General features: G+C 61.4%; 1 protein-coding gene across 1 annotated transcript in view; it reads left to right on the top strand.

The window, feature by feature from the left end:
- Positions 1-2,429: 2,429 nt before the first annotated feature.
- Positions 2,430-10,358, top strand: part of ANO9 (anoctamin 9) — a 16,435-nt gene continuing 8,506 nt past the window's right edge. Inside the window, exons 1-8 of the mRNA XM_011380808.2 lie at positions 2,430-2,435; positions 7,334-7,501; positions 7,606-7,731; positions 7,851-7,996; positions 8,962-9,026; positions 9,147-9,205; positions 9,282-9,355; positions 10,205-10,355. Coding sequence (XP_011379110.1) covers positions 2,430-2,435; positions 7,334-7,501; positions 7,606-7,731; positions 7,851-7,996; positions 8,962-9,026; positions 9,147-9,205; positions 9,282-9,355; positions 10,205-10,355 — 795 coding nt within the window. The remainder of the gene's footprint in view (positions 2,436-7,333; positions 7,502-7,605; positions 7,732-7,850; positions 7,997-8,961; positions 9,027-9,146; positions 9,206-9,281; positions 9,356-10,204; positions 10,356-10,358) is intronic.

Here is a 10,358-nt window from a genome sequence, read left to right as displayed (position 1 = left end):
AAGAGGAGCAGGGTCCAGGGTCCACAGGGGAAGAGCAGGAGGCCACGTGGGCCTCTACCGAAGTTCCCTGCCCAAGGCAGGGCGCGGTCAGCTCTGCCAACAGCTGGCGTGGCTGGGGCCACACTGCCGGCGAGGGGCTGGCCCACTGCACCGTGGCTCCTCCACAAGACGCATTTGAGACCAAGGCAAAGAGAAAGGCTGATTGGGGGAAATAACGTTCATAATAATAGACTTTAGTGTGATCGTAAAGTTAATAATAAAGTTTATAAAAAGCAACGTGTGCTTGCTGCAGAAAATGAAAAAGGTAAACTAAAGGAAGAAAAGATTAACTCTACCATCTACAATTCACGTCGTTAAGCAAATATAAACATCCAATACTAAATGTTCCCTTCCAGTATTTTAGTGCATTTTAACTTGGTCGAGATAAAACATGTGTACATGTTTGCAATCTATGTTTTTGCACTTAGTATAGAAAGCCAAAGCCCTCCAAAGCCAGAGCACTCCCTCTGTTCTAAGCTCTTTGAGAGCAGTCTGTGATGGCTGCTTAATTGGCCCGTGAGACCATGTTTGCTCAGACATCTTCCTGTGGCTGTTCATCTAGGAGGTTCACAATTTTTGCCTCAAAGGGCATAATTACATATATATTTACGTTATTTCGGATGTTTTCCAGTTTACACAAAGTTAACTTAATGGACCAAAGTGTAAACTATTTTAAGGCTTTTGATTCCTTCAGCGGAATGACATTCCAAAAGGGCTGTCCTTGTTTTCTCTCCAGATAGGAGTAGATGCACCTGTGCTTCCTCTCCGTCCTTCTCGAGAGCGGGAACTTCCCGTGAGGGGCCAGGCCTGAGTTTAGGTGCTGCCGGATTGTTTTAGTCTGTCAACTCCCAGAGTGTCCTGGGCAGGTTGACTTGGAGATCTGGGGGCGAGGCAGAGCCCAGGAGCTGGTGCGTAATTGGATCCTGAGTTCGGAATAACGCTCAAAACCCTCACTGGCTCTGCCTTCTAAACTAACGCGGCGTTTGAGGCCCTCTGGCCCGTGGCAGAGACTGCTGGGCATCCCCAGTGTCTTCTACCTCCTTTCTTAGGAAAAATGATCACACTTTCCAGGCTCCCTGGCTTTAAGGTGTGGCCACTGACTAACCATGAGGGTGGAGCACTCTTTCCTTTTCCTGCCGGCTCCAGTGTGGACGTGATGCCTGGTGCTCCAGCAGCCATTTTGAGCTGTGTGGGGGGACCACATGTTTAAGGTGGCAAAGCAAGAACTTAATAACTGGTCCTGGACTGGCCGCCCCCAGACTTCACGTATGGGAGGGAGAGGCAGGCGAGCTTGTTCTGGTCGGTGCCATCTGGGGTTTGCCGTCATGCCAATCACAACACGCCTCGAATTTGCTCCATCAGAGTCCAAATCCCTCCCTTGTCTTTGCCACCTCACAGTTCAGTCCTGGCCCCTGCTGCTGTTGCCGGCTACCATGGACCCCCCCCCCCCCCCCGAGCAGAAGCATGGGTGGAGCCATGCTATCCCAGGGGATCCCAGAACAAATGTCAGCCAGGGTCTGAACCAACCACTGGGTTGCTTGGGCTGAGTGATGCTGTGCCCTGACATCATGGGTGCTCCCTGTGACATGGCGCTTCCTGCCCCACATGACATCATGGGTGCCCTGCTGGGACATGGGTGCTCCCTGCTCCTCCAGCTGTCCCATGCTGTCTAGGTGCCTTGTCCTGCTGAGCTCCTGCCCCGTGCGTTCAGCTTCGGGACAGCTTTCAGAGCCTGGGTACCCCGCCTCCCTGCTCCCAGCCACTGCCCTCGGCGCACTGGACATGGCGGAGCCATACCCTCAGTGGCGCGGTCAGCCACCTGTTCTCAGGACCCCAAGGGCTCCGCTCCCACAGCTGGGGTCCACGAAGCAGAGGCTCAGCGGGGAAGAAGACAGTTTCTTTTTTCGATCTGTCTCATCCTCAAGCCTCGGTGCCCCAGTTTCTCCTCTGAGGGGATCAGCTCTGGACTTGGGGGTCGCGGGTTGGATGTTGAAGGTGACGTGGGAGGGTCAGGAAGGGCGAAGGGGAGCAGAGGAGCCAGGGCATCGGTGAGCGCTCATGTGCCCCCCTTGTCCCCCAGGAGGGCATGCCAATCTAACTCCTCTCCCGGGGAACGCCCCCCACAGGTGAGGGCGAAGGCCTCTGGAGGGTGTTCCACCACCCTTGGGTGTGCCCTCTCGCTGGCTCCACCCCCGCTGCCTGGGCGCGGGCTTGGAGGGACCAACAGAGGAGGCCGCGGCTGGCGGGAGGGAGAGGGAGGGAGAGGGAGAGGGAGAGGGAGGTGAGTCCCACGCGGAAGTCAGGTAGGACCCGCCCGGCCTCACTTCGGAACTGCTGGCTCTGGCACCGCCGGCGGCTCCTGGGGCTCTGGGACCAGCGGGGCTGCCAGCATGCAGGTGAGTCTGGCGCTGCGTGGGACCCACACCTGAGGCCCCTCCAGCCAGCCCCACCAGCCTCACCTGTGCGGCTCCTGGAGCCCAGGTTGAGGTGAGGGTGGCAGAACCGAACGGATCCCTCGGCAGGGGCTTTACTTTCCATCCTCCATGCAGTCAGAGACCCTGGAGACCCCAGGGCTCGGGTCTTAGTGAGTGTGTGGGGCCTGGACGGGCAGGGTGTGTCCACCCCAGTCCCTGAGCCAGGGCCCCCAGCTGTGCAGCTTTGCCCTGCAGCTAGCACCTGGGAGGAAGGGGCTGTGGCCTCCAGCCCGGGCTGGCCTTGGGCTGGGAGGCCCAGGGTAGCCAGCTGGGCTCTCTGCTCCCCTGGGGGTCCTGCCCCAGGCAGAGGTGAGGGCAGCTGGGGGCTGCTGAATTCTGATTCTGGGGGACAGAGCAGGAGGCCGCGGGGGTCCCAGGAAGGCAGGCAAGAGAACATACCAGAAAGACACCCTTTCTCCCATCTGCCAGGCAAGAAGTCACTGGGCTGGGCCAGGGCCTGGGCGGCCGGGAGGAGACCCAGGTGAGGTGGAGAGCGAAACCAGCCTCCCACTGGAGTGCCCAGGGCCCTCCCAGGTGTGGGCCAAGCGCTAGCCTCTTGCTTCACCTTGGCCCGGGGCCTCCTCGGTCCTTCCAGAGCCAGCTCGGCATCCTGGCACCCCTGGGCCTGGCCCCAGGCTCCTCTGACGACCCTACCTCCCCTGCTGGCCTGTGCTGGGGTGCAGGAGAGGCTTGGAACAGGCGGGGTGGCTGGGAAGGCAGCGCCTGGCTTGGCTGAGGTGAGAGAATCAACCCTTTGAAGGACAGGTGCGATGTGGACACCGGACTTGGTGACCCGAGCCTCCAGCTGGGCCTGAGTGTGCCCTTTCCCCGCTCAGATTCCTCCCAGGGCTCCCCGTCGCCCCCAGCTGAAATCCAAGCTCCCAAGCCTCCTGAGTAGCCCTCCGTGATCTGGCTCCTGCCGACCCCCGGCCTCACCTCCTGTCTGCTCCCTTCCTGCTCTTTATGCCTCTGCAAAGCGGAAGTGCTGAGTACAAAGTTGCTGCAGTAGTAACCAGCCAGTCCTGGGAGTGCTGAGTCCCCGCGAGGTACCGAGTACCAACTCCTTGGGGTGCTGAGTGCTGAGTCCCCACGAGGTACCGAGTACCAACTCCTTGGGGTGCTGAGTGCTGAGTCCCCACGAGGTACCGAGTACCAACTTCTTGGGGGTGCTGAGTGCTGAGTCCCTGGACACCAGTCGCACGCTGCCCCTCAGGGCCTCTCCCAAGAATACTTCTCGCTCTTTGTACCTCCTGCCCACCTCTTGCCCTACAGGGCCAAGCTGCAGGCTACCTACCCTGCCCCATGGTGCCTGCCCCTGCAGGCTGTGTCCACTCACACCACGTGCCGCCCACAAGGGCTGCACACAAGGCAGGCTGCTTCCTCAGTGAGTGTCTCAGATGGATGGGTGGACAGACACCCGAAAGGATGAACTGACAGATGACGACAGATGGACAGCTGGGGAAATGGAGGGATGCAGGGGGCAGGAAGGCGGAGGGACAGACCACCTGCTTCAGAAGCCGCGCAGGCAGAGCCAGGCGAGGACTTGCTCAGGGAGGGCGGTCGGAGGGTGTCTGGCTGGGCCCGCCAGGGCGGCGTGTTCTTCGGAAGGGCAGGCACGTCCCTTCGCTGGATGATGACACTGCACCGTGCCTTCAGGGCCCAGTCAGGAGGGCCTGGAGGCATGGTAAGACCCTCAGGGATCGTGAGGGGCGGCCCACACGCAGGTGGGTGCAGCCGGAGTGATGTCGCACATGCGTGCTCCACGTAGCCGGGTCAGAAGCCAGGTGGTGGTCCCACTGGTGACCTGGAGGCCGGGCCGGAAGCGGTGGGGAGAGGCAGGACTTCCCCAGCTTGAACTCTTCGTGTTCCAGGCTGCGGGACGGAGGGTCTCCTGGAGCCGCGGCTTCTCCAGAAGTTTCCTTGTCTGGAGCTGGTAGCTGAGCCTGTAGGGGTGGGGGCTGACAGGGCCGAAGGGACAACGACATGGACCCCAGAGCCAGGTGCCCAGAGTCTGCACCTCTGGCCATGAACCAGATGCTGGTGACACAAATGTCCCGGTCCCATCTAGTTGACACTCCTCTGTTCTCTGACACAGAGGTGCTTCAGCCCTGCCCCCACCTGCAAATCTGCCTGTGAAAGGCAGGGTTCCTCTGGCCCAAGACAGGGGTAAGTTTCAGGTACCAGGAGCCACACCTGAGTGCGAGTGTCTGTGGGCTGCCGGTGAGAGGGCAGGGAGCACCGCGGCCCAGCCCGAGGGGGTGGGTGCTGTTGGGAGATGGCGCAGGAAGGGAACCAATGCTCTCGGAGCATGGGGCGCCCCGGGGGCAGGCTGGGTGAGGGCTGCCTCGCGCTGTGGGGGGGCGACGCAGCGCCCCTCTGCAGACCTCGGCTCCCGATGCCTCGGGCCTGTCTTCTGCCTTTGGACTTCATGCCTTTCCTGGCTCCCATGATTGACAGAAGGGGCGCAGACCCAGGCCAGTTCGGGAGCCAGCACTTCCTGCCGTGTGTGTGTGTGCGTGTGTGCGTGCGTGCGTGCGTGTGTGTGTGTGTGCGCGCGTGCGTGTGTGTGTGTGTGTGCGTGTGTGTATGCGTGCGTGTGCGTGTGTGCGTGCGTGTGTGTGCACGTGTGTGTGCGTGCGTGTGTGTGCGTGTGCGCGTGCGTGTGTGTGTGTGTGTGTGCACGCGTGTGTGTGTGTGTGGTGGGGGGAGGTTGGAGTAAACTTTCAGGTTTAGTGAAACAAAATAAAAAACAGATGCCCAGTTACTGAGTTTCACATAAACAATTTCTTGTAGTATAAGTATGTCCTATGGTAACAATAATTGAGACATGTTTATACTAAAAGGTATCAGTTATTTATCTGAAATTCAATTATGACTGGGTGGCCTGTATTTTACCTGGCAGCCCTCAAGGACAGACTGGCTGGAGCAGTCCAGTCAGACTTGCTGGAGGAGGCAGGCTTGAGCCTGGCAGGAATGTGGTTGGAGAAGGGACCGGATCGCTGGTTGGGGGATCAGCAGGGCCGAAGCCCCGGCAGTTGCAGGATGGAGAGGACAGGGTGACAAGCAGGCCGTGTTGGTTGGGGGCTGGGGCTGGGGCAGGGGCTGGGCCTGGGGCTGGGCCTGGGGGCATTAGGCAGTGGTGGGCCGACATGAGGCCAAGGCCAGTGGGGGCTTTGGTGAGGTGGGCAGTTGGCGCGAGGTGGGGTACTCCAGTGGATACAGTCCCCCGAGACCCCCCCGCACCCTTTCCCCTGGGATGCTGCAGATTTCTGTCCCTCCAGGGCCCATGTGCCTCCCTGGGGAGCTGCCGGCTGGGACTTGGGCCACGGTCCCTGTCACCCAGGCACACACGTGCTCAGCACGGCAGTGGGGCTACAGGGTGCATGGAGTAAAGCCCCGTGGGGCAGACACTGTCAAGGCCACGGCTGGAGGAGGGGTGATTTTGCCCGAGGGCACACGCGTGGGCAGAACCCTCCCCCTGTATCTCGGCCCCAGGGCTCCCCGTGCACTTGCTCTGACTGCCCTTGTCCCCTACCCCTCAGTGGCCGGGCTGCCCCAGCGGAGGGGCATGGGTCACTCTGTGTCCGCCCTCGGAGCCCGCTGCTGCAGCTTCGGCACACCTGTGAGGATGCTTAAAGAGTGATGAAGATGGTTCAGGGCGCCCCGTGTCCTGCTTCCCCTGAAGTCAGTGCCCCATCCCCTGGGGCCCGGGTCACAATGAGGAGCCCCACACAGCCATCTTGACACCGATGTCACAAGCTTTCCCAGTGTCCTTTCCTGTCCCTGTCAGTTCAGGGTCCCATGTGGCGTTCATCTTCACCTTGGCCATCTGCCTCTTGGGTCAGCTCGGGTCTGGAGAAAGTCCTTCTGATGATTCTCGTACTGAGATGGCACTCTAGGTTTCAGAAAGGAGACCTCACACTATCGCATCACCTCCTGTCTGAGGGTCCCTGACATAAGTGACGTCACCGTGAGCGTCATTGCTTGGGCAGGGGCGTCTGCCACGTTTCTCCTCTAAAGTGACTCTTTTGCCGTCCACGCTTTCTCCACAGGGTGCTGAGCGCAGCCCAGGGCACTGAGGGGGATTCAGCTCCATGGTGGGAGCATGTGTGACCCAGTAACCACGAGTGCCCCTCGGGGGGACACGTGGAGGCTGTGCACTCATCCACGCCCTCTTAAGTCTCTGCCCGGTGGCGTCGGCGTCTGTGTCCGGCCTCAATGTCCCACAGCAGTTACCCCTGAGGGGCTCATCCCACCTAGCTTTACAGAGCTCAGTACCATTTCACCATGGTCCCCAACGCTGCACGCAAGGCAGCGGCCCATCTGTGTCACTGCTGCACGACCCGCCAACATGCGGGGACAGCACAGGGTCTTCATCCACGCCCCCGCCAGTGGGCGCGTGTGCTGTTTCCACTGTTTGGATGCCGTGCTACAGCGATCACCCTGTCCGCTTCCCCGGGGGTGGCCGGGCCCGGCCGTGGGATGTTCTGTTTTGTTTCCCGAATCCATGCACCAGGGGTGCCCCCCGCAACACGCAGGGGTTCGGTGGCCTTTGATGCTGTGTGTGACCGCGGGGCAGAGGTGCCACACAGCCCCTGACCACGCTTCCTTGCCTCTCCCGATCCCCGCGTGTCGCCTTGTCCCTGCTCCCTTCCTGGGAAGTCCCCGTCTGTGTCTTCGGCCCCCTTCACGCTGGGCTGTCTTTTCTCACGGATTCCAGATGGATCTTTGCTGGCCCTTCGTGCTGCCGTCCAGGGCCTCCTGGCCCTTCCCCAGACACAGCCCTACCGGAACGGCTGACTCGTCCCTGCCACCCCCAGCTCCATGTTTTGAGCCCGTTGGTGCCGTTGTGCCTGGCTCAGGAGCTGCTCTGCTGTGGGAATGAGCTGGTCCTTCTGTTTGCCCCGCTTCAGGGTGAAGACAGCTTCCGCATCCTGGTGGGGACCGAAGGAGACAGCATCCCGCTGATGGAGGTCAGCGCTTCTGAGGTGAGTCGCTGCTCCGAAGCCTCCTGTGCTTGGCCCCTCCCACCACCCCGGCCCTGGCCCTGCCCCCCGCGGCCCTGCAGCTGCCCCATATCTCCTTCCTCCAGACCGAGGCCCCTGAGCCGTGGGACTACGTCCTTGTGGCTGACCACCGCACCCAGAGGAGCCCCAGGTGTGTCCGCCAGCAGCAGAGGTTCCTGGAAGACCTCAAGAGGAAGGGCTTCCGTTATAAGGTGGGCTGGCACTGGCGCCTGGGGGCAGGAGTGTGGGTGCTGGGTGGCTCCTGGGGAGCGGTCTGGAGAGGTGGCCCATGGCCTTGTGCTTGCGTGTTCCCATGCGGCCCCACCCCCAGGTTAAGGAAGACGAAGAGAAAGTGTTCTTTGGGGTCCAAGCTGACAGCAGGATCTTCGACCTGTACCGCATGCTCCTCATGGAGCCCGAGGGTCCAGCCCCCCGAGTGGAGTCGGCCGGGACCACCCTCATCCCAACCACCACCAGGTGAGAGGCCGGCCCAGAGCCAGGCCTGGGGCAGCCCTGCCCACCACGTGCCTGGTCCGGGCATGCGAGGCTCCCAAGCGTGGCCTCGGGTCTCTGGGCTGCAGCTTCTGTATCTGCGAAAAGGGACAATGACCGCTCTCCCTCTTGGGGTGTTCTGAAAGTTACATGGGGCTGCGACCTCAGACTTCAAGGCTAAGGGCAGGATGTGCAGAGGCCGAGAGCAGCCATCCCTCTTGGCTCTGAAGCCAGAGGTGGGTCCCTACCTCTCCTCTCCAAGCACCTGCTTCTCCCCACTAACCCTCTAGCCCTACAAGCTGGTCCACCTGCCCTCCCCACACCCTTCCTCCATCACCTGCCTGGCTCGTCCCAGGCCCCTCTGAACTCGCCTGAGGCCCCGTCAGTGGAGACTGATGAACACCGCTCCTGGCATCTGGATATGAGGCGATGGAGGGGCCTCGGGTGGACACAGGGGGACTGGCACAGATGGGGGGGGACAAGGGGAGGGCGCTGAGCAGAGGCACCTCGGTGGGGCTGTGGGAACAGCCTGGGGTGAGTGCCCCATAGGGGGGTGACCAGAGGGGTGTGGCTCAGCCGCTTCTTAGCTGTGTGACCTTTGGCGAGTTATTCGACCTCTCTGAGCCTCAGTCTCCACGTAGTCAAAACGGCTCCCAGTGGGGTAAAGAGGACTCGCGCCCCCGAAGGCGCAGGGTGTGCTCTGGACACGTGCGGGGCTCCAGGTGGGAGGTGTGATTGGAGGTAGAGGGTCGGGCCAGGTGGCTGGGGGAGAGGGACCACCCCCGAGAGAGCCCCATCCTGGAGCCACGGGGTGGCTAGACCCTGGGAGGATAAGGAGGACAGGGGTGGGCTCCCAGCTGAGTCCTGGGTTCAAGCTCTGGTCAGGCCGCCAGGCAGGGGGCTGGGGATCCGGCCAGACAGAGGGCGGCGTCACACGGCGCCACCCTGAGCCAACTCTTGTGTTCTAGAATCCGAATCATCAACTTTGTCCTGAACAGCAAGACGGCAGATGGCGGTGAGGACGGAGTGGGCAGGTGGGCGTGTGGTGGCCAGGAGGGGCATCGTCATAGGGAGAACGGGCAGGGCCCTCCCTCGGCCCGCTCCCCTCTGACCCGAGGCTCCCTGTGACCTGTAGACACATTCCATGATTTGGTGAAGGAAAAGGTCTTTGAGACCAAGTTCCCCCTGCACAAGGTGAGGGGCGGGCCGCCTGGGAGAGTGCCCGAGGGCGGGACGTGAGGCGGGAAGCCCTCACTGCCACTTGTGCCAGGGCGAGGAAGGCCTGAAGAAGAAATGGGCCCGGTGGAGGAACATGGTCCGCGAGCAGCCGATCGATGATATCAGGTGATACCGGCCCAAACAAATCACCTGTGCCCCCCACGCCACGCCCCTGCAGACACACCTACGGGCTCAGACACAGCTACGCCTCCACAGACGACACACCTACGCACCCACAGACGCGCTGCGGCTCCCCCGGCCCCGCTGCGCCTCCACAGACATGGTTACGCACCCACAGACACAGCTACTCACCCACAGACACAGCTACTCACCCACAGGCACACCCACGTACCCACAGACACAGCTACACACCCACAGACACAGCTACGCACCCACAGACACAGCTATGCACCCATAGCCACACCTATGCACCCACAGACACAGCTACGCACCCACAGACACAGCTACTCACCCACAGGCACACCCACGTACCCACAGACACAGCTACGCATCCACAGACACACCCACGCACGCACAGACGCACTCACACACCCACAGACACAATGCGCCTCCACAGACACAGCTACACACCCACAGACACATCTAAGCACCCACAGACACAGCTACGCACCCACAGACACAGCTACGCACCCATAGCCACACCTATGCACCCACAGACACAGCTATGCACCCACAGCCACATCTACGCACCCACAGACACAGCTACTCACCCACAGCCACATCTTTGCACCCACAGACACAGCTACTCACCCACAGGCACACCCACGTACCCACAGACACAGCTATGCACCCACAGACACACCCATGCACCCGCAGATGTGTCGGTGTACCCCGCTTAGACATACTGATGCTGTCAGTATAGACACCCCACGTCCCCACGTGTGGCGTGCCCCACGTCCCCCCGGGTGACGTCACCTCTGGTGGGGTGGCCCTGACAGGCAGCTGTGCCCACAGGAACTACTTCGGTGAGAAGGTGGCCCTGTACTTCGCCTGGCTTGGCTGGTACACCTACATGCTGGTGCCCGCCGCGGTGGTCGGCCTCATCATCTTCCTGAGCGGCTTCTCCCTGTTCCATGCCAGCCAGATCAGGTGGGGGCTGGGCAGGGTG

Source organism: Pteropus vampyrus, unplaced genomic scaffold (assembly GCF_000151845.1).
Source record: "Pteropus vampyrus isolate Shadow unplaced genomic scaffold, Pvam_2.0 Scaffold405, whole genome shotgun sequence".
In the NCBI taxonomy this organism is placed as follows: domain Eukaryota; kingdom Metazoa; phylum Chordata; class Mammalia; order Chiroptera; family Pteropodidae; genus Pteropus; species Pteropus vampyrus.
This window is presented reverse-complemented; position numbering and strand designations above follow the sequence as displayed.